At 45.1% G+C, this 24,755-nt stretch overlaps 1 protein-coding gene across 1 annotated transcript in view; it reads left to right on the forward strand.

Moving 5' to 3' along the window:
• The window catches only part of RALGAPA2 (Ral GTPase activating protein catalytic alpha subunit 2), an 898,249-nt gene that overhangs the window by 182,485 nt on the left and 691,009 nt on the right, over positions 1-24,755 (forward strand). The window contains 3 exon segments of the mRNA XM_030196220.1: positions 2,415-2,558; positions 13,858-13,958; positions 15,784-15,874. Coding sequence (XP_030052080.1) covers positions 2,415-2,558; positions 13,858-13,958; positions 15,784-15,874 — 336 coding nt within the window.

The following is a 24,755-nucleotide window of genomic DNA, read 5'->3' on the forward strand; positions in this document are numbered from 1 at the left end:
GTCAAACAATTGATTTTGACAGGTGACATGGCCACAGGTCTGAACCACAGAAGGTGAGGACTTGCCTATGCCCTGCCCATCATGCCTACCCCCACCCACTCCACCCTCTTTGATATCACCGCAGTTGATATCAAAGCCCTGACCAAGCCCCACCCCTTTTGCATAACCACACCTTGCCCCACCTTATTTGCAAAACGTGTCCCAAATCATTCCCCACTTTTATATAACCCCAATCCCACCCCTTTTGGTGATGTCATGAGAAGTGACATCATAGCCATTCCCCTTTTCCCAAGATGGCAGCTACTACTGTACACATCGTATCACTTCCTGTTTCCACTATTAGCTGCCATCTTGGATGTGGTCACATGATGGGAAATGAAGTCAAACATCCTTGACACCACCTCCTACAGCCGTGGAAGAATGTATGCAACTTAACCTTTTTTCTCACAGGAAAGAAAATAGGCATTTATTTTCTTTTCTTTTTTTTCTTTCAGAAGGTTAGCTTGTGCTTATTTTAAGCTGCATTGAGTTAGGTCCGTCTGTTTTCAAGAATGATAGGCTGATTGAATGGCGTTTTAGGCTTTAAAACAAAAGGTTTGACCCCAGACCCCTCCTCCTCCTCCTCTTTGCTTTAAAGGGCACATAGACAAAAGAAGGAAAGGGGGAAATGGGACTTGATATACTGCCTTTCTGAGGTTTTTGCAACTACATTCAAAGCGGTTTACATATATTCAGGTACTTATTTTGTACCATGGGCAATGGAGGGTTAAGTGACTGAAGAACTAGTGTGAACGCGATGTACTGTGCCCCTCCTCTCACAGCCCTCCTCCTTTTTGTGCCTGAACTGCTTATTGTTCCTGACGAGCTGTTTGCTTTTAAGACATGTCAAATAAAAAAAGGCATTTTTTAACTGATGCAGGGAAGAAGTAAAATTATATTTTTTAGGTTTTAAAGGCCACATAGACAAAAGAAGAAGTGTTGAATTTTAAAACATAGAGTGATGTGCTGCTTCCTGTGTGAGAATCCACATTTACCAGAGCTGCTTTGTGCAGACAGTCTGAGGAAAAGAGCCCGAAGAGCTGTTTGCTTTTTCAGATCAGTCAGTCTGTAACTCCCTCCCCCTCCCTTTCTTTATGTAGGATCAAAGCCTAGCAATGTGGATCAGTGGCAGATAGGCCCACACAAAAAACAGAGAAAAAAACTCCACCCACACATTTTATGCTGGCTGCTTTAAAAAGGTAAGGTGGTGATTAACATCACGCTTTACCCTGTTCCTCCTCACCATACGTGTACACTGCCCCCTTCCCACAAGGATGCGGGAGAAATATAGGGAAGATCACGTGAATGAATTGAGTAGTCCAGGTATTTGGCATATTTAAATCATCAATTAGTAATACTTTCCCTTTCATAGCTATATTTTGAATATCTTCAATTAAACTTTTGTCTTTGAAAGAGACCTGCATATCACGCCAATGTAAATATATTTTCCATTTCCTTTTTCCAGATTGACCCACAGTGCTTTTTCCTTACCTCATAAATCCTGCAATTATAGCGCTTTAATATTATCTATAACAAATAATGCCATTTTCCCTTCCCTTTCTTCCTACCCTGTCTTTCCTGAGCACATTTACAGTTCGGTATAACTATACCTCAGTCATGTTTTTTCTGAACCACATCTCCGTGGCTATCACTTAATGAAAATCAGACTCTTCCATTATAGCCTTTAGATCCAGAATTTTATTTCTCGTACTATGGGCATTAGTATAACACTACTTTCCAGATTTTGCCCCTTTTTTCCCCATTTGTGTAGAAGTATTTTATGTTTCACTTACCTGAGGGCTTATTCTTAACATGGGGGCTTTGATCACTCAACCCCAACAATTGTATTTTAAAGCCACTTTCAGGAGGTTAGCCAGTTTGCTGCTCAAGACACTTCTTCCCTTCTTTGATAGATGGACAACATCTCTGCTCAGCAGGCCTTGGAAAATCATCCTATTCTATGTCTACTGCCTTCTATTGATGAAGAAGCACAGTAATGCCTGTTGGCTTTGGAAAGTGGTACCTCATGGTTGAAATGTAAAATCCAATTCTTTGAAATCCATTAACAGTGATATCTAACTGTTAGATGTATTATTATATGTCATTTCATTTTATTCTTTCCAAACCAGTGGAATGTTGGAGAACCGCTTTGTTTAAGCTATCCCTCACTTCTCCTCTGCTGGTTTGAGACAACAGAGATATACACACATTTTCAGAGGTGTTGGAAATTATTCTCTCAGCTATGTGTGGCATTCTTTTCCCACTTGTTTCTGTAATATGGCCTAATGATTTTCATATAGGGATCTGACCATGCAAAAAATGGTTTAACAATTCTATATTTCTGTGGAACTAATATTTTGCATTTATACCTTCAGAAGCTGATGAGTCTCAGCAATCAGAGAATGCACAAGGAACAGAACTTTGTGACACTTTGGCTGACCAGGAACAACAACTACTTCTGAAATCTAGAAGCAATAGCACTTCCGATATAAGAGAACTATATTCTGACATCTGTCAAGGTAACTTGCTTGGTTAATTATCTATAAATTGTATGCTAGTTTAACTGTGTTGAACATTATGTATACATGAATATATTTTTAATGAAAAGCAAAGAGAGGGACCTCACATGTGTTAAATACAGGACAAAATGTTAATAATACATGGTTAATTATAAAAATCTAGCATACTTAGAGGCATATTTTCAAAGCACTTTGGGAGGCTAAGTTCCATAGGTTTCTATGGAACTTTGGGAGGCTAAGTGCTTTGAAAATGAGCCTCATTGCGTCCTTACCAGACCAGTCCAGAATCTGTGTGTTCATTGACCAGCAGGTGGAGACAGAGAAACAAAGTACAGCTTTGTGGTTCACCCCTTAAAGATACCATGCAGCCTTAGAATGCCAAGTGTTTCTTTGTTCTCAAGGACAAGCAGAATGGAGTATTCCCCACAGATGGGTGATGTCATCTGACAAAGCCCCCAAAACTTTCAACCAAAACTTCTGACAAAGGCCCCAAAACTTTCAACCAAAACTTCTAGAAGCCTTTAGTTGACCTGCACTGTGCATGCTCAAGTGCTCAAGTGCCTTATGATTTATTAGATATTTAATATATTGCCTTTTGCGGGCGCTTCAAAACAGTTTGCAATTCAAGAAATAAAGCAATCAGAAATAGAACTGTATTGTCAAAAGGACAGAGGGGTGAAATAGAAGGACAAAGAGGAAGCTAACTAAGGTCAACAGAAAGTTATCCCAAGGAGGCAAGGGATAGGTACTTCAGTGTTTTCAACCGGCTGTGTTTGTTTGACTATGTTTTGCTCCTTGAGCAAGCTCCTTGGAGCAAACTTCATGGGCGTTATTTCAGTCAACTAGGTATGATTTCTTTGGCTATATTCATACTCCTGTTTGCTACAGTGTATTCCTGTTCTGTGGCCTGGCTCTGTGACCTCTGCTGAAGTCTGTCACCTGAAGGTCTTCCGATTTTGTGGGGCCATCATCCTTTTTGTGAAGGCCATGGTGCCTTCTCTTGGCAGTTACGTACACTTAACCTCTTGTCCCTCTTCTGATGAATCTGACCCATTTTTTCCTCTCTATCTGTTGGTCATAACTGCTGGTCTCTCAGGGTGAAAACTTTGCAACTTAATAACCTCCTTCTTGACTCTAAATCTGATCTTGATCTTTTATATCTTACTGAAATATGTTTTATGGGATGGTGAGAAAGCTTATTTAAACCAGTGTCTCCCTCCCGGATACTCTGCTTTTCATACGGCATGGCCATAAAGAAAAAGCAGGGGACTGGCCGCATTAGTATCAGAACGCTTATCTGTCTCCCTAATATCCCCTATGTTCTTTTCCTGTACAGAAGTCCCAGGCCTCACAGTTACTACACCTTGTTCTAGTCACATCCTGATTTGTTATATCCTTCCCGTTGCCTCTTAAGATACTTAGGAGACTTTGTTGCAAACTTTGGCTGCATCTATTAAATGTCATGATCTTTTAATTTTGATGACTTCAATATTCATGTGGACAATCATTTTCACCCACATTCCAATTCTTTTCTGTCTTTTTTTGGTAGATCTTCTACATCAATTTGTCACATTTCCAACACATATAGCAGGTCACACTTTAGACTTTGTTATTTCTTCTCATCAATCTCCACTTTTTGCCAACAAGTTGTACTAGTACACTGCTTTCCTGGTCTGATCATTTAAAAAATATTTTCTTCTCCCCATCTCCTATCGCCCCTTTCTACACATTTCCTAAGCTCCCTGTCAGTCTTTAATGAGATAACTACCAATTTCTGATCCTCCTTACTCCCTTTTTATGCTGCCTTCCCAAGTCATTTTGATACTCTTCCCTTGGGGGATCAGACTGAATGTTGGAATGCTACATTAAAATAGTCTGCTACTACTACTGCTTCTTCCTCTAGTTTTTCCAAGCAGAACTCACATTCATTGAAACAGTTATGGTTCCATTCAGGACTATGTTGTCCTGAACGCCTCTGACGAAAACATCGGACTATTCGTCATCAGTGGTTATGTAAATCCCTGACCCTGTCGTACAAAAAGAGATATTTTTCAGATTTAATTGACAACTCCACCAACCCGGTAAGACAGTTGTTTAAGATAGTTGACCATCTAACCAATGGATATTCTAGTCGGGATTTTTCTTTCTCTCTTTCTTTTTTTTTTTAAACATATTTTATTAAAGATTTTATGTAAATTTTACACCAATATGGAGACATCACTGCTCATACAGTCACACAAGGAATATATTACTACTGAAAAACATCATGTATCCTATCTTACCAACATTATATAATTCCTTCTTCACATTTGTCTCATCCTTCCCTCCCCTCCCTCCTCCCCCTCATTTCGATCCCCTCCCCCCCGGAGCCAGATTTTTTCTCGTTTCTCCTCGTAAGGGCCCCATATTTTCTGAAACACCCCTAACAAACCTTTCCTCATCGCAGTCAGTTTTGCCATTTGGTATATATATTCGACTTTATATCCCACTCTTTGCAAGGGTGGAGTTTCCCGTGCTTTCCAGGCCCTTGCCAGCTGCATTTTGGCCGCAGCAAATATCTGGACTACAAGCTTATGCTCTTGCACTCTGGTTTTTTTTGGACGGGCGTGTAGCAGGCAGTACTCTATCTGGCGTGTATAGCCCCCTGTACCCAACTCATTGACTATCTTTATAATTTGTTCCCAAAAGGTACGTACCTTGGGACATTCCCACCAGATGTGTAAAAAGGATCCCTGCCCCCCACATTCACGCCAGCAGCTTTTGGATACCTTCGGATAGATCTTGTGGAGGCGTAATGGCGTATAATACCACCAGAACAATATCTTGTATCCACTTTCTGCCACCGGCTGAGTGATTGATGTGCGCAACAGGAACCTAAAGCTATTGGCCCACCAACTTATAGAAAAGTTCTTTTGTATCGTGTTCTCCCATCTGTCTGTGTAAAAGTCAATCGGGGAGTACATAAGCAAAAGAGCCTTATAGAGTCTAGTTATACATCCCTTCCCTCCTCCTTCTCTTAGCGCCCGCTCTAAGCCCGTCTCCGCCAGTTCCAGCTCATCCCTTGATTTCTTCTGGATGTAGTCCCTCACACAGTGGTAATACACCAGGTCCCTGGCGGATAAATCATATTCTTCCCTCACTATCTCAAAATCTTTCACCGCATTCTCTTCCCACAATTGACCCAACCTATATAACCCTTTGCGGGCCCACATTTGATAGGTTTTTTCCTCCGCCCCTAGAGAAAAACCAGGGGCTTCACTTATAGCCGTTTGCAAGAAATATTGCCTTTCAGGAAACACTCTATTTCTAATTTGTAGCCACGTGTTAAGCAGATGAGCTAGTCCCCCCCGGCACCCTGCGAAGAGCTGTTAAAATCTGTTGTCTCGGTCCCCATAACACATTGCCTAAATACTTAGTGCCCATCCATGCCCTTTCCCAATGAAGCCATTTCTTATTATTATTGGGCTGCCACTCAGCCAAAATTTTTAGTTGAGCAGCTTGATAGTATAAAAAGAAATCAGGGACGCCCATCCCCCCCAATGCTGGGGGGTGGTGCATTGCTCTCCTACGGATTCTCGGTGGTTTCTTTTTCCAGATGTAGGCAAACACTTTTCTATGTAGTTGCTGGAAAAAGGAACGCGGAATAGGCACCGGTAGGGCCGTAAACATATATAATAACTTGGGTAGTATAATCATTTTTATTGCATTAATTCGACCCGACCATGATACTGTCATAGCTTCCCATCTATCTAGTTCCAAAAATAGTTCTTTACTTTTTTGGGGGTAGTTTGCCTGATATAGCTGGTCTATTTTTGCTGTTATCTGCACTCCCAAATATTTAATAGAGTTTTGTGCCCAAACAAATGGGTAACGCTGCTTTATCTCTCGCATAACATCTTGGTCTACTGACAGGTTTAGAATCTCAGATTTTGTCATATTGATCTTGAATCCTGACATCCTCCCATATTGCGCAAATATCTCCATCACCCTCTGCAATGATAACACCGGGTCCGATATAGTCAGTAAGATATCGTCAGCGAAGAGCATTATCTTATGCTCGCGGGAGCCCCGAGCCACCCCTCTAATGTCAGCATGTTCTCTAATTTTCTTGGCCAGTGGCTCTATCGACAATGCAAACAGTAAGGGAGACAGAGCACACCCCTGCCTCGTGCCTCTATGTAGTTGGACCGGCTCGGATAACCCCTCATTGATTTTTAGTAGGGCTAAAGGTTTGTCATATATAAGCTTTATCCATTTATCGAATCTCTCACCCATGCCCAGCCTCTCTATCAAAGACTGCAGGAAGGCCCAGTCCACACGGTCAAAGGCCTTCTCCGCGTCTATCGAGAGCAGCAGCGTTGGGCTCCCTTCTTCCTCAATCTGTTGGATCACATGTAGCAGGGTTCTTATATTGTCACTGCCTTGACGTCCCTCAATAAACCCCGTTTGATCTTGATGGATCAAGCGAGGCATTATCCCCCTCAGTCGATTGGCCAGAATTTTAGTAAAGATTTTATAGTCATTATTTAACAGAGATATGGGTCGGTATGACGCGCACTGCTGCGGGTCCTTCCCTGGCTTCAAGATCAATACTACCTCTGCCATTCTCCAAGAGTATGGCAGTGAGTGCTCCTCGTCGAAGGACCTAAACGCCCTTACTAGCAGGGGGGCAAGCCATTTCTTAAACATCTTATAAAATCTGATTGGGAAGCCATCTGGGCCTGGAGCCTTATGTGTAGGCATCCCTGCTATCGCCTCTTCCACTTCCTCTACTGTTATTAGCGCTGAGATGTCTTCCCGGTCCCTCTCTGAGATCCCCTGTATGCCCAAGTCCTTTATATACTCTTCCTGCTCTTCCCTATTTGCTGTTTGCTCCCTCTCATAGAGCTGGCCATAATATTCCCAAAAAGCGTGTTGTATAGCCCCTGTGGAGGTGTACAACTCTCCACCTTCAGACTTTATAGCAGCTATAGAGTTACGTTGTGTTCGCTTTTGCAGTTTACGGGCCAATAACCTGCTAGCTTTATTCCCGAATTCAAAGTGTTCCTGTTGCGCTGCTTGTAACTGAATTGCTATTTCAGCTAACTGGGTCTCATTAAGTTGTCTACGTAGTTGTTGTATCTGCCCCTCTCGCGCATTATCCGCGGGGTCTGCCTTATGTGTCTTTACCAAGTCGTCTAATTGCTGCCGCATTGTGGCCTCTCCCTGTTTCCTTTCCTTATCTATATGAGACTGCAGCGCAATGATATGACCCCGTACAACCGCTTTCATACCTTCCCATACACTCACCGGACGTGCCTCTCCATTGTCATTCAACATAATGTATTCCTCAATACATTTCTCCACTGTACGTGCATGCTGAGGATCCAACAAAAGTGCTTCATTCATACGCCAATTCCTGCGACCCCTCTTCTCTCTTATAAGGCTAAGCTCTAAACTGACCGAGCAGTGATCTGACCAGGAGCAAGGCTCGATCCTGGTCTTACAAATTCTGCCTCGAAAGGCTTCCTCCCCCAACCAGTAATCTATGCGTGAGTACGTTTTATGCTTAGGGGAGAAATATGTATAGTCCCTTTCAGTCCCATGGATCTCCCTCCAGATATCCATAAGGCCCTCTCGGGCCATCCATTCACTCATTGCCTCTCTATCCTTTTGGGCATATCCTGCTGTCCCCCCCGAGTTATCTACGCTCGGATTTAAGGTGACATTAAAGTCGCCTCCAATCAAGAGAAGGCCTTTAGCTCTCTTCCGAATCACTCCCTCTAGTTCTTTTATGAACCCCCCTTGGTCTTCATTGGGAGCGTAAACATTTATCAGTGTGTACTGCACATTTAGCACTGAGGTCACTAGAATCAAATACCTCCCCCCGGATCCCGCATCACTTCGTTCACATTCCATGGGCACGCACTGGAAAGCGCTATTAAGACCCCTTTACTTTTGGTCCCTGCAATGTTAGATGCATAGTATATTAAGGGATATCGTTTATGTTTGACCAATCTTTCATGCCCGCGCTTCAAGTGCGTCTCCTGGAGGAACATAACATCTGCCTTCAAACGTAACATTTCTCTAAACATCTGGCTGCGTTTCTGCGGGGAGTTAAGCCCTCTCACATTCAACGTTACACAGTTAATAGCCATGACATTTGCTTTCATATTGTTCGTACATCCAGGCTCCCTTTTGCCATCTCAACGAGATCCCCCATATTTTGATTATATCATATCTGTCTGCTCCTCCCTCCCTCCCCCTCCCCCTTCTTCCCTCCCACCCCCCCACCTTTTCCTCTTCATACATTTTAAGCACCCTTCTTCTCTTAGTTTGCTAGGTGCTACCCGTGAAGGAAGTGGCTCCCCCACACCCTATTGTCATTCTTTCCTAGCATTAACACATAACTTCAACTATATACATGTGAGATTGAAACTTTAAGCACCCCAATCCTCTTCCCATGCAATTCTATAATACCCCTCTTTTTATACCACTCAGTCATCTTTTCAGTCCCCTCAGCACGCCACGGGGGCTGTCTTCTCCAACCGCCGAGTCTACTCGCTTCAGCCCCGGGAAGCTCAAGTCAGACGGTTTGCTGATTGTTGTCTCTGCAGCCTGTTGCGCCCTGCTCGCTGCCATTTTGGCTGGGTAGCCCTCCCTCCCGAGTGTCCTCTTTTTCCTCCTGCACTCGGTGGGATCTCGGCCAGCCCCTCTGGAAAAAATTGCTGCGCCTCTGCCCTCGTTCGGATCTGCTGCATTTTGCCTTCTTTGTAGAATACCAGTGCAAAGGGATGTCTCCATTTATAGCGTATGCCCATCTCCCGTAGCTTCGCCGTGACCGGCTTCAGTTCAGCTCTCCGCTTTAATGTCGCCGCTGCCAGATCTTGGTATACCTCTATGCGGTGGGCGTCCCATTTAAAATCTGTGCTTTTGCGAGCTGCTTGTAACACTTTCTCCTTCATCCCGTATTCTCGAAAGCACACGATGATATCTTTGGGCATGTTCTGTCTTGCCGGGCCCAGTGCCCTGTGTGCCCTTTCCAGCTTGATGTCATCTGGGCTCACCTCAGTTCCATCCATCAAGAGTAGAGCACTAGCCGCTTTTTGTACCACAATCTCAGCTTCGCGGTAGGCAGGAGTCTCTGGTAGGCCTCGAAAACGGAGGTTGCAGCGCCTGCTCCTGTTTTCTAAGTCCTCAAGCTTATCATTGATTTGTTGTTGCCCCAAGCTAATATCAGAGACTTGTAATTCAACTGCTGTCAAAGCCTCCGTGTGGTCTTCCATTCGCGTTTCTACTTCTTCCACTCTTTGGCCAATCTCCGCGATTTCTCTTCGCAAGCTGGCCCCCAGGTTCGTGAGTTCCTCCCGAACCACCTTCAGATCAGATCTTATTTCCTGCAGCCAGTCCCGTAACTCGGGCAGGATTTCTCCCAACCTGTCTGTTTGTTCTTGAGAGGTGAATAACTCTGGCGCCGAGTCTTGTGTGCACGAGGTCAGTGCATGCTGATCCGCCATCTTTTTTTTCTGCGTCGCACTGCCTTCAAACGCGAATTGCGTGAGATTCACAGCTCCTCCGTTCGCCTGCATCCCGAATTTTTCCTTGCCGCAACCAGGGTATCTCTTATAACTCAGTTGGCTATCAATTCGCCGCCGTGGGGAAGAGAGAGAGTGCTTTCTAGTCGCGGGTGTGCTGGAGCTCAGCGTTTAAGCAGCCATTCGCTCCGCTGACGTCACTTCCTCCCCCCTTTCTTTCTCTCTTTCAACTGAGATTTTAGCCCAGCATTTTCTATTGAAGATGATGAGGCTTCAATGAATTTTTTAGATGCTTCCCCACCTTCTGTTTCCTCCCCAGACCTCTTGCTAAACATCAGTTTATTTCTGCCCTACGTGATCTTTTTTTTTTTTTTTTTTTAACGTTGACAATATTATCTTCCACTCTTTCACATGTGACATTGAACACATGTGTGCTTGATCCCATTCCTTCCTCATGGCTCAAGCTGTTTGTCCATGGGCTACTTCCTCTGATTATACTTAATGGTTAATCAGAATCTCTACTCGTATCTTTCACACTTTTTGGAAGCAAGCCCTTATTCAACCTCTTCTATTTAAAAAAACAAACAAAAAAAACCCTCTTCTCGTCCAGATAACTATCGCCCTGTCTCATGTTTTCTTTCTAAGCTTATTGAAAAGTGGTTTCAATCAACTACTTTCTCATGTAGAACAGTCTGCAATTCTTTATCTGTGTCAATCAGGTTTTCGGCACAATCACAATGGGTTGTCTCAGTTTCTCTTTCTCCTCAGACTGAAGATGTGCTTCTGCTGCGTTATGTGGCAAGTTATTTCTTATTTTTTATTTTATTTTGTATTTATACATTTTCAAAATACAATCAAGACAACTCTTGAGGAACAGAAAAAGATTCCTCATTACAGAACTACTCCATATCAATTATAAAAGAAAATCAAGCAATAACAGGGAACATTATAGTACAAAACTTAAGAAAACAAGGAAAAGAAGGCAAGTTATTTCTTTTTCTAAAATTGTTTCCGTGTTTTACGTTGCTACCTCTTGTCTGCCCCTTTTTCTGAAATCTTTTTTCTTGTTTGCAATCTGCACCAGTGTTGGCGCATTACATGACTTTTGAGGAGTGGTGAAGTAGCTTAATGGTTTAGTGCTGAGATCCTGGGGAACAGAGTTCGATTCTCACTACAGCTCCTTGTGACCCTGGGCAAGTCACCCAACCCGCCATTGCCCCAGGTACAAAAAACACTTTAGATTGTGAGCCCGCTAGGGACAGAGAAAGCACCTGTGTATGTCTAGTAGTGCTATAGAAATAAGTAGTAGTAGTAGACTTTTTAAAATTTGAGTCATTTGATTTTGTTGGCTTTTTTGCTCATTGCCATGGAAACACAAGAAGTTCAGATGGTGCTCAAAAATTCCTTTTTTAAAATATATATCTCTGTGCCATCATTTACTGTGCAACAAACAAAAAAATGTTTTTACATTTTTCTGTATTTTAAATTCTTAATGGTGTTACTATGCACCAAAATCGCTTGTTGCATTAATGAAACAGCGCTTATTTTAATGTTCAACGGGGCCACGGTTTCACCTGTCTTGTGGCTTCCTCAGGAACTCATGCTGCTAATTTTCACTGCAATGTATCTGAAAAAGATAAAAAGTCTTAAAAATTTGTACAAATCGCTTGTACCTTACAAAGCTAGAGAAGTGAGCAGGGAAAAGTGGGAAGTGGACCAAGAACTTCAGAGTACAGGGGGGAGGGAGGACAGGGGGGCGATTCTCTACTCACCTCCAACTTTCTGTGGCTGGCTGGTGCTGGCTTCCCTTCCCTCTCACTGATCCACCCTCTGACATCATCGCCAGGGCGCACCAATGGGAAGTGTGTTACGAACCCAGGCATCCAGACGGGGGTGCAAATTATTATATAGGCTATTATATAGGATGGTAAAATTCAAAACATGAATTAAGACAGTCATAATGTAAATCTAAAATGGTGTATAGATATATAAATAATGACAAATAAACATATATACGTATGGAGTGTTAATATATACAGTATTCCAAAGAATTGCATACCTGAAGACAATAATGCAAAAGTATGTGGTGATATACCCAAAGTAGACCAAGACAAATAATCCCAAAATATGGATAAAAATATATAAAAGACCCACATGGTTATTTAATACATTAGGAAAAATACATTAAAAAACATTTTAAAAATGTACAGAGCATGGACTAGAAATGAATAAACAACCCATATGCTGATTAAGAATATTCTTTATAAAAGTGCTGGAGCATATTATTTCAGTAACAATAGCACAGAGTCCAAAAAAAGGCAACCACTAACGTTGACACAAAGAGCACTAAATTGAAAGGAAAAAGTATTCTACATTGTATGGTGTGTATGTTAGGAAGATCTAAACCAGTATATATTAACACTCCATACATATATATGTTTATTTGTCATTATTTATATCAGTACACACCATTTTAGATTTACATTATGACTGTTTTAATTCATTTTGAATTTTACCATCTGTTAATATTTGAGTTTTTGTTATGTTTGTTTTAAATACTTATGTTATACTTGGTTTGCATTTTATATTGTTTTAGCATTTTATTATATGTATTCTTTTAGACTCCTGAGGCAGGCCTGTGGCTGAAACACAGATCTGTGTCGAGTCATCAATAAAACATTATCAGTTTCTGATGTAACTGTCCCAGTCTCTGAAGTTCTTGGTGCATTTCCCACTTTTCCCTGCATTCTGTTTGATTTCATGGGACTTCGTTGTCCATCCACTCAGGTGGATTTTTCTTCCTGGCTAGAGAAATGAGAACAGTGTGTTGCAAGGTAGAAGGCTTACACGCTAGGAGTGTGTGTGCCATGGGTGGGGGTGGGAATGAAGATGCTGTGGGTGTGTAAGGGGGTGTGTGCCACAGAGATGAGGGGCCAGAGAGAGCTGCAAGCGGTGTGTTACATGGATGTGGCTGGAGAAAACTGCAGGAAGTATATGCCATTGGAAGACTATAAACGCTACAGGTGGCTATGTGCAATTTTGGAGGAACTGGATAAAGTTGTAGAGGGTTTTTGCTGGAAGGGGGGGGGGGGGGCTGGAAAAGGCTGAAGAGAGTGGTGTGCTGCATGGTAGGGGAATGACAATCTATAGGGGTGTGTGCCCCAGGTCGGAGGAAGGACAAAAAGCTGAGCATATTCCAAGGAGGGGGTAGGGTGGGGGGGGGGGCTGGAGAAAGCTGTGGGGAATATGTAGCATGGGGAGAGGGCTTAGAAGAAAGGTGCAGTGATTTGGTATCGTAGGTTAAGGAAGAGAAAGGAGTTGTGAAAGGTACGTGAGGAGGGCTGAAAAAGGAGAGGTGAGTTCCTGGGTGGGGAAGAATTGAGAAGTGGAGGTATGTTGGAGGTGGGAGGGGATGGCAGTGAATGCTGAGTTTTGAGAAAGAGAACTGTGAAACACAGAGACCTGCTTGAAGGTTGAGAACAGGTGAACAAAAATTGGGTTGGGCAGGGAGAGAAAACTGAGAGAAGGGGTAGAGAAAGCTGGAGGTGATTCCTATTAGATATGGACTCAAGCTAAGAGAGAGAACTGTAGAAGATGGAACCTGAGGGGGAAGAAAGGCTAGGTGTGGATTTCATGCCTGAGAGAAGAGTCAGGCCTTATGACAGGAATTTTGCACAAAGAAATTACAAATAAGTATGCAGAATATGCAGAATTTTCAAATTTTGTGCACAGGATTACATTTTTTGCCTATGTATTTTAAACTACTTTTATTTTATACCTTGAAGATCAGAAGATGGAAAATTTTCAAAATGTCGAATCTTTAAATTCAAAGCCTGAGAATGAGGATGACATTGGCATTTTGAAGAAAGATGATAATGGACCCATGGTAATTAAAATAATTTTTCTGATTGTTTCCTCTAAAACTGTTCATTTTTTGTTCATTTTGACATGTTCTTCAAAAATGCTGGTGCATTTAAATATAAAAACTGTACAATGATTAGCACGTATGGATCATTTAAGTTGAACAGTTTTGTCCAGTTAAATTTATCCTGTTTTTCAGCCTGATAAAGTATTACCAAATTTCCATCCAAAATAGCCAGACAGTTATCTTTAGGCTTGCTATTTAGGCAGCCTTCTTTACCTGGTTAACTTTGTTAAAACAGTTCTGAATATTAATGCTTCCTTGAACTGTCAAACCACATTCCTGAAATGTTTACAGTATGGCTTCTTAGAAAAGGGAAATTTTAAATTACCTACAAAGGTTAGCTGGACAAACACTTTCCATGTTGGCCTCTTATTCTAGAATAGTTCCTCAAAGTGATGATGTTAAATTTGTAGTGACAAAATTAGTGTATAAAAGTTTTTAAAAGATGTAATAAAAGGAGTATTGTAACAAGGACAATATTATAGAATAAATGAATTAAATATAAGTAAACCAAATTGAAATGCAAGAAATAGGAGGAAATTTGCCCTATATTAGATGAAAAAATAAACACTATATGATTCAATTAAAGTGTTTAAATATATAGTAATTGTTAAATCAGATATGTTCATTAAAATGATACAGTATTAAATTTTACATTAGATATTTAAATATGTAAAGATTAAATCATGAAAAATCTTAGATGATAAAAATCTCATAGAATAAAAATTGTGTATGTAATTCCTCTATTTTTGATGTATTAAAATAAATGTAAAAAAGGACTTATTCAATCCAAGTCATATCATCAATTTTAAATGAACTTTAATAGTAAAAATAAAAATGATTATAAATTTTGATGAATTGAATAAAAATAAAAATATTTCACAAAAAAATCAAAAGATAATAATGATGGAATCTAGTATAAATTATTAACACTAATATCAATGTATGAGGAACAGTTGAGTATTATATACTAACTATTAGACTGGTAATAAATAACCCTACATATAGTGTTTAATATCACTAATAATAAAATTATTTAAAAATATGTATTTTGAAGTGTGCTATTAATATAGGAAACTATATGTAAAATCTCTTACCAAGTATAAAAAATGATATATTTTAATTTCTTTGTATATATTGAGCAATTATGAATGAATGTATGCTACGTGTAGAAAAGATAGAACTTTTCTTATTAGAAAATAAATGATATATTAGTTTGTTCACCTCTATATATAGATCATATTGACTCAAAAAGAAAATAAGTATATATTGCACATATAAAAATCAAAAAATACTTTAACTATAATAAAAACTATGTATGTATTCGCCTCTGTGTATGAATCTTGTTGATTCCTATTGTATGTCAATCCACTAAATAAATGTGATATTGGATAATATTCAAGATTTAATAAAAAATGCTATAAAAAAGGTATTAGATCTAATTCCGCATTCAAACCATTGGTAGAGACTGTATTTAATGTAAAGATAAAACGTTGTTCTTCCCTTAATAAAATATTATCTATGTCTCCTCCTCTCCATCATGGTATGATGTGTTTAATTGCAAAAAATTTTAAGTCATATCAGCAGGGATTTTCAGTAGAATTATATGGATAATGCTGCTGAAAATATCTGTAAAGCCCCGGGCAGCACTACTTATCTAGGTAGCAACAATTGCTACATGGATAAGTAGCGTTGAATATCATGCCTTATATTTTTATGAAAAGACAGTTTTATTAAGATTTTTCACTGTATTCTGGGAATAAAATATAGTATTCTTTGTCTGAAGATTTTAGTACGACGTAGCAGCAGTCCTGGGGAACTAGAGTGGCATGCAGATTTAGAGCATACACAAGAAATACACCGTGAAAGGGCAAAGAGTAAGTTTTATGAGATTAAATTTTTTTTTAATTATTAAGAATATCCTAATCAATGTAGGGAACAATATTCAGACTGCTTCCATTGAGACAAAGAGGGGCATAATGGAAAGGGGCCGCCCGTCTCCGGGAACGGATACGAGAAGGGGCGGTCCCAACCGTATTATCGAAAAAGATGGGCGGCCATCTTTTCTTTCGATAATACAGTTGGCCCGGCCAAATGTCGGAGATGGGCGGGTTTGAGATGGTCTGCATCGGTTTTCAGCGATAATGGAAACCGAAGGCGGCCATCTCAAAAACGAACAACTCCAAGGCATTTGGTCGTGGAAGGGGCCAGGATTTGGGAGGGGCCAGGATTCGTAGTGCACTGGTCCCCCTGACATGCCAGGACACCAACTGGGCACCCTAGGGGGCACTTTTAAAAATTAAAAAAATTTTTTTTTAATGCCTCCCAGATGCATAGCTCCCTTACCTTGGGTGCTGAGCCCCCCAAATCCCCCCCCCCCCCCAAAACCCACTACCCACAACTCTACCATTACCATAGCCCTAATGGGTGAATGGGGGGCACCACCTACATATGGGTACAGTGGGTTTTTTTTTGGGGGGGGGGGGTTGGATGGCTCACATTTATCACCACAAGTGTAACAGGTAGGGGGGGGATGGGCCTGGGTCCACCTGCCTGAAGTGCATTGCACCCACTAAACACTGCTCCAGAGATCTGCATACTACTGTCATGGAGCTGGGTATGACATTTGAGGCTGGCTTAAAGGCTGGAAAAAAAAGTTTTTAAAGTACATTTTTTTTGAGGGTGGGAGGGGGTTAGTGACCACTGGGGGGGGGAGTCAGGGGAGGTCATCCTTGATTCCCTCTGGTGGTCATCTGGGTAATTTGGGCAACCTTTTGGGACTTGGACCTAAAAAAAAAGGTCCAAAAAGAGCGACCTAAATTCTCGCTACGGGCACCCTTCTTTTTTTCATTATGGCCTGAAGCCGCCCATCTGTTAACCATTCCCATGCCCGCCCCTGTCCCACCTTCACTACTGTGCTGACACGCCCCCGTGAACTTTGTTCAAATCCGCGATGGAGTGCAGTTGAAAGCACCCAAAATTGGCTTTCGATTATACCAATTAGGGCACCCTCGGGAGATGGTCGCCCTTCTCCTTTCGAAAATAAGCTGGAAAGTCTGCAGATATTTTTTACTTGTTGATTTGCACCAGGCTTTAAAGAGAAATTGCATATGGACTTTGGCATCTCATTTGTTTGCAGTTTTCCATGGGAAGTAATGGTTCCCTCTGAGTGCTTTATTTTTCTCTTCTGACCTAAACACACCCTCTGGAATGCTTACTTTAAATGCAGCTAACCTGTGTTGTATACTGCCTGGAGCACTGATTTGATGAAGTAACTTATCAAACATATAAACGGCAAGTGACTGTACTCCCTTGCAAATGCGCAGTACAGACTTCCCTCTCTGTCCCACCCTCGTGTCAAGACGTCATGACGTCAGAGGGCGGAACAGAGAGGGAAACGGAGTCGAATTGTCAGACGCCGCCGCTGCCGCCTGGAAAGGAACAGCGCACGAAACAACCTCCACCCTCCCCCCCATCCCCGCCGCCGCTCCTGGCCCCCCTCCGTATCGGGCCCCCTGCACTGACCTGACAGCGCCTCTCACCTCCGTGTGGAAGCGCTGCAGGCAGCAGCAGAGCGATCTGCTGCTGCCTGTAGTGCTTTCACACGGAGGTGAGAGGCGCTGTCAAGTCAGTGCAGGGGGCCCCGCACGGAGGGGGGAGGGAGTGGCGGCGATGAGGGTAGCTGGACATGGGGGAGGGCAGGGGGGAGAGGCCATGGTTGCTGGACTTGGGGTGAGAGCAGGGCACAGAGGAGGGTTGCTGGACGTGGGGGGAGGGGGGGAGGCCAAGGGAAAGAGGAGGGTCGCTTGATATGGGGGGAGGGGTGAGGCCAGGGGAGAGAGGAGGGCTGCAACAACTGCCCGTTTTTACGGGCTTAACGGCTAGTTAACTTAAGAAAGAAAAGAAAGACATTCTATTAGTTGTTGTGGGAGGACAGTTTTCAGATAGTTCACACATGTAAAGTGCTGTTTACCCATCTGAATGATTGTAAAATGTCATTTTAATGTTGTGTCTCCAATAATATGGTTGGAGTTGTAACTGCTGCTCCATCTATGTTACCCATGCTTTCATTTAGAGTTGTAACTGCCACTTATTACTTTAATTTTTGCGTTCAGGTAGTCTTGTTCCTGTTTAAATGATACAAGGTTTTATGAGATGATATGCAACACTTTGATGTTATACAGACAAAAAAAGCAACACTGGGCCTTTAAGACCGGGACAATTGAAATTCTTTATTGATGACTCGACACGGGCCGTGTTTTGCCGTAAAACAACGCCTGCCTCAGGGGTCAAAGAAAAACTCTGTGGCATGCACGTGATGTGAGTTCAATGCTCCGACGTGTGGTAAATGTAATCGCTGTTCGCCGCACGGGCGGAAATAGAGCTCAATGGAGAGCCTTCTCAAAGGTACACAGTGCAATCTGCTTAAGTGCAAGGGTCTGGGACCAAAGAAATGCATGCAGTTAACCAGAAGGTGCACTTAACCATTGTGTCCCAAAGAAGCTTGACATCTGATAAACATATGTACAGTACTGTTTATTATTATGCGTACAGTATACAGTCTCAGTTAACTGACAGGCTGGCTTGAAATAATCAGTTATAGTCCTCTGTACACTCTTGGGTCTGTGAGTTCCATAGACTACGTCTGCCAGACGGTAAAAACTGTCATAGCACTGACATCCATAGGCCTCCAGATAGGCCTGCATGGTGTTGAGACTCTCCAGCGCTCTTGCAAAAGTGACAGGAGGAGGTTGTTGAATTTTATCAGCAAGTGCCTCGCTGCTCATTTCTTCGTCTGTTCCATCATCGGCCGTTGTTGCCTGCATGTAGGAGCATATCTCAACATCAGTGCTGTCTTCAGCTGTTTGTAGATCATAATCAACAGCTACGTAGCGATGGTACTCTTCTTCAGTAAAACCGGCTGGGATGTCAATAACCTCTTCATCTGATGCGTTTGCAACAGCTGCACCTGTTTCATCCCTCTCCACATTTGTAACAAAGCTTGCCCGCTTGTAGCAGTTCACAATGGTTGCCTGTGTAACATGATTCCAGGCTTCTTTCTGCATATGTAGGGAATCCAACGGCGATAGATTATGAGCCAGTTCAACAGCACGTTTATCCTTCCCAGTCTGGTCATCCATAACGCTCATCAGGTGACGTAGCACAAGAGCCCAATAATGTTGTTTGAAATTGGCTATTATGTCCTGATCCATAGGTTGGATCAGAGAGGTAGTGTTTGGTGACAGGAAGACTACCTTGACGTTAGCCTGACATCGTCCCTGTGTGCAGCACAATTATCACAAAGCAGCAAAATCTGATGCTTTTGTGCCCGCATTCTAGTGTCTAACTTCTTTAGCCACTGCTTCCAAATTTCCCCAGTCATCCATGAATTTGCGTTAGCCTCGTATGACACAGGAAGTCGCTTAACTTTCTTGAAGCAACAGGGCTGTTTGCTCTTTCCAGTGGCGAGGGGTTCCAACTTCTCACTCTCATCCATATTGCAGCAAAGGAGGATTGTCAGTTGGTCCTTCAATGTTTTACCTCCAGTAGTCCCGCAGGCCTGTAGTCTGTGTTCCCTTTTGCAAAAGCGGACTCAGGTAGCGAGATTGGCCCAGTGGAACGTTTTGTTCTCGGGCTCTTCGTCGGCATTGGCACCGGGGGTATCGAGTGCATCGACGTCTTCAGCGTCCAGAACTTCATCCTCGGCCGCCAGTGCATCGAGTGCATCGAGGCATCGGCCCTCTGCATCGGCGCTGAGACATCGGACAGCTGCATCGACGTCGGTGGTACCGGGACCTCGTCGGCTGATGTCGTCGGACGGTGGTGCTTCGTCTGGAGTGCAGGTGAGGGCTGTCCATTCCCCTGCTGGTGGCGGTGAGCCTTCGGGTGGGTCTCCCCCTACCCTGAGGGCTCCTTCAGTACAGCCCCCCTGAGACCGACCTCCTTCGGCCTCGGCCCCGAGGAAGCGACGGCTGGATTCTACGTCCTCCTCGTCGGTGCCGGGAAGCTCCGGTGACATGCTTCGTTCCAAGAAGTCGAAGAAGCATCGTCATCGGTCTCCTTCCCGTGTCGGCACCGAGAGCTCTGGGTCGCCGAGGGAGTCGGCACCCAGCAGGCATCGGCACCGAGAGGACCGCTCACCCTCTGTTCAGGAGGTGTAGATGCGCTCCACTCTGGACAGCCCGGAACAGCCTCCACGCCCGGAACAGGTTCTGACGTCGACGCCTGCATCGACCTTCATGCCTTTCTCTGCAGCCGCTCTGAATGAGAGCCTCCGGGCCGTTCTCCCAGAGATTCTGGGAGAGCTGTTGCGCCCTAACCCTCCGGTACCGGCGGTGCTTGCGCCACCGGTACCGTCGAGCGTGGCGCCGGCTGGCCCATCGCCCGAGGTGAGGTCTCCAGCGTCGGTGCCGCGTGCGGTACCGGCTGTCGTCGACTCCCAGGAGGGCTCCCCGACTACGTCGGCGGAGGGAGCTTCGCCGATGCGGGCGAGGGAGTCTACCTCTCGACGCCCCCATCGTGGACGTGGCTCCACAGAGTCGAGCCGGGCGAGGTTGCAGACACAGGTCCGTGAACTTGTGTCTGACACCGAGGGTGAGGCCTCGTGGGAGGAGGAAGAAGACCCCAGATATTTCTCTGACGAGGAGTCTGAAGGTCTTCCTTCCGATCCCACTCCCTCTCCTGAGAGACAGCTTTCTCCTCCCGAGAGTCTGTCTTTTGCTTCCTTTGTCCGGGAGATGTCTACAGCCATCCCCTTCCCGGTGGTTGTGGAGGACGAGCCCAGGGCTGAAATGTTTGAGCTCCTGGACTATCCTTCTCCACCTAAGGAAGCGTCCACTGTACCCATGCACCATGTCCTAAAAAAGACATTGCTGGCGAACTGGACCAAACCTCTAACTAATCCCCACATTCCCAAGAAGATCGAGTCCCAGTACCGGATCCATGGGGACCCAGAGCTGATGCGCACTCAGTTGCCTCATGACTCTGGAGTTGTGGATCTGGCCCTAAAGAAGGCTAAGAGTTCTAGAGAGCATGCTTCGGCGCTCCCGGGCAAAGACTCTAGAACCTTAGACTTCTTTGGGAGGAAGGCCTACCATTCCTCTATGCTCGTGGACAAAATTCAGTCCTACCAGCTCTACACGAGCATACACATGCGGAACAATGTGCGGCAGTTGGCGGGCTTGGTTGATGCGCTCCCCCCTGAGCAAGCCAAGCCTTTTCAGGAGGTGGTCAGGCAGCTGAAGGCGTGCAGAAAATTCCTGGCCAGAGGGGTGTATGACACCTTTGATGTTGCGTCCAGGACCGCTGCTCAAGGTGTGGTGATGCGCAGGCTCTCATGGCTGCGTGCCTCCGACTTGGAGAATAGAATCCAGCACCGGATTGCGGACTCGCCTTGCCATGCGGATAATATTTTTGGAGAGAAAGTCGAACAGGTGGTAGAGCAGCTCCACCAGCGGGACACCGCATTCGACAAGTTCTCCCGCCGGCAGCCTTCAGCCTCTACCTCTACAGGTAGAAGATTTTTTGGGGGAAGGAAGACTGTTCCCTACTCTTCTGGCAAGCGTAGGTACAATCCTCCTTCTCGACAGCCTGCGGCCCAGGCTAAGCCCCAGCGCGCTCGCTCTCGTCAGCAGTGTGCGCCTCAGCAAGGCCCCTCGGCTCCCCAGCAAAAGCAAGGGACGAGCTTTTGACTGGCTCCAGCAGAGCATAGCCGACATCCAAGTGTCAGTGCCGGGCGACCTGCCAGTCGGAGGGAGGTTGAAAGCTTTTCACCAAAGGTGGCCTCTCATAACCTCCGATCAGTGGGTTCTGCAAATAGTCCGGCAAGGATACACCCTCAATTTGGCCTCCAAACCTCCAAATTGTCCACCGGGAGCTCAGTCTTACAGCTTCCAGCACAAGCAGGTACTTGCAGAGGAACTCTCCGCCCTTCTCAGCGCCAATGCGGTCGAGCCCGTGCCATCCGTGCAAGAAGGGCTGGGATTCTATTCCAGGTACTTCCTTGTGGAAAAGAAAACAGGGGGGATGCGTCCCATCCTAGACCTAAGGGCCCTGAACAAATATCTGGTCAAAGAAAAGTTCAGGATGCTTTCCCTGGGCACCCTTCTTCCCATGATTCAGGAAAACGATTGGCTATGCTCTCTGGACTTGAAGGACGCCTACACTCACATCCCGATACTGCCAGCTCACAGACAGTATCTGCGATTTCAGCTGGGCACACGTCACTTCCAGTACTGTGTGCTACCCTTTGGGCTCGTCTCTGCGCCCGGGGTGTTCACGAAGTGCTTGGCTGTAGTAGCAGCGGCACTTCGCAGGCTGGGGGTGCACGTGTTCCCATATCTCAACGATTGGCTGGTGAAGAACACATCCGAGGCAGGAGCCCTGCAGTCCATGCAGATGACTATTCGCCTCCTGGAGCTACTGGGGTTTGTGATAAATTATCCAAAGTCCCATCTTCTCCCAGTGCAGAAACTCGAATTCATAGGAGCTCTGCTGGATTCTCGGACGGCTCGCGCCTATCTCCCAGAGGCGAGAGCCAACAACTTGTTGTCCCTCGTCTCGCGGGTGCGAGCGTCACAGCAGATCACAGCTCGGCAGATGTTGAGATTGCTGGGCCACATGGCCTCCACAGTTCATGTGACTCCCATGGCCCGCCTTCACATGAGATCTGCCCAATGGACCCTAGCTTCCCAGTGTTTCAGGCTGCTGGGGATCTAGAAGACGTGATCCACCTGTCCACGAGTTTTCTCAAATCCCTGTATTGGTGGACGATTTGGTCCAATTTGACTCTGGGACGTCCTTTCCAAATTCCTCAGCCACAAAAAGTGCTGACCACGGATGCGTCTCTCCTGGGATGGGGAGCTCATGTCGATGGGCTTCACACCCAAGGAAGCTGCTCCCTCCAGGAACGCGATCTGCAGATCAATCTTCTGGAGTTGCGAGTGATCTGGAACGCTCTGAAGGCTTTCAGAGATCGGCTGTCCCACCAAATTATCCAAATTCAGACAGACAACCAGGTTGTCATGTACTACGTCAACAAGCAGGGGGGCACCGGATCTCGCCCCCTGTGTCAGGAAGCCGTCAGCATGTGGCTCTGGGCTCGCCGTCACGGCATGGTGCTCCAAGCCACATATCTGGCAGGCGTAAACAACAGTCTGGCCGACAGGTTGAGCAGGATTATGCAACCTCACGAGTGGTCGCTCAATTCCCGTGTAGTGCGACAGATCTTCCAGGTGTGGGGCACCCCCTTGGTAGACCTCTTCGCATCTCGAGCCAACCACAAAGTCCCTCAGTTCTGTTCCAGGCTTCAGGCCCACGGCAGACTGGCATCGGATGCCTTCCTCCTGGATTGGGGGGAGGGTCTGCTGTATGCTTATCCTCCCATACCTCTGGTGGGGAAGACTTTGTTGAAACTCAAGCAAGACCGAGGCACCATGATTCTGATTGCTCCTTTTTGGCCGCGTCAGATCTGGTTCCCTCTTCTTCTGGAGTTGTCCTCCGAAGAACCGTGGAGATTGGAGTGTTTTCCGACCCTCATCATGCAGGACGAAGGGGCGCTTCTGCATCCCAACCTCCGGTCCCTGGCTCTCACGGCCTGGATGTTGAGAGCGTAGACTTTGCCTCTTTGGGTCTGTCAGAGGGTGTCTCCCGTATCTTGCTTGCTTCCAGGAAAGATTCCACTAAGAGGAGTTACTTCTTTCTGTGGAGGAGGTTTGCCGTCTGGTGTGACAGCAAGGCCCTAGATCCTCACTCTTGTCCTACACAGACCCTGCTTGAATACCTTCTGCACTTGTCCGAGTCTGGTCTCAAGACCAACTCTGTAAGGGTTCACCTTAGTGCAATCAGTGCATACCATTACCGTGTGGAAGGTAAGCCGATCTCAGGACAGCCTTTAGTTGTTCGCTTCATGAGAGGTTTGCTTTTGTCAAAGCCCCCTGTCAAGCCTCCTACAGTGTCATGGGATCTCAATGTCGTTCTCACCCAGCTCCTTTTGAGCCACTGAATTCCTGCCATCTGAAGTACTTGACCTGGAAGGTCATTTTCTTGGTGGCAGTTACTTCAGCTCGTAGAGTCAGTGAGCTTCAGGCCCTGGTAGCCCATGCCCCTTACACCAAATTTCATCATAACAGAGTAGTCCTCTGCACTCACCCTAAGTTCTTGCCGAAGGTTGTGTCGGAGTTCCATCTGAACCAGTCAATTGTCTTGCCAACATTCTTTCCCCGTCCTCATTCCTGCCCTGCTGAACGTCAGCTGCACACATTGGACTGCAAGAGAGCATTGGCCTTCTACTTGGAGCGGACACAGCCCAACAGACAGTCCACCCAATTGTTTGTTTCTTTTGATCCCAATAGGAGGGGAGTGGCTGTGGGGAAACGCACCATATCCAATTGGCTAGCAGATTGCATTTCCTTCACTTACGCCCAGGCTGGGCTGGCTCTTGAGGGTCATGTCACGGCTCATAATGTTAGAGCCATGGCTGCGTCGGTAGCCCACTTGAAGTCAGCCACCATTGAAGAGATCTGCAAAGCTGCGACGTGGTCATCTGTCCACACATTCACATCTCATTACTGCCTGCAGCAGGATACCCGACACGACAGTCGGTTCGGGCAGTCAGTTCTTCAGAACCTGTTTGGGCTTTAGGATCCAACTCCACCCCCCGAGGGCCCTGTTTGTTCTGTTCCAGGCTGCACTCTCAGTTAGTTGGTAAATTTTTTTAGGTCAATCTCAGTTATGTCCTCGCCGTTGCGAGGCCCAATT

Source organism: Microcaecilia unicolor, chromosome 3, assembly GCF_901765095.1.
Source record: "Microcaecilia unicolor chromosome 3, aMicUni1.1, whole genome shotgun sequence".
Taxonomy (NCBI): domain Eukaryota; kingdom Metazoa; phylum Chordata; class Amphibia; order Gymnophiona; family Siphonopidae; genus Microcaecilia; species Microcaecilia unicolor.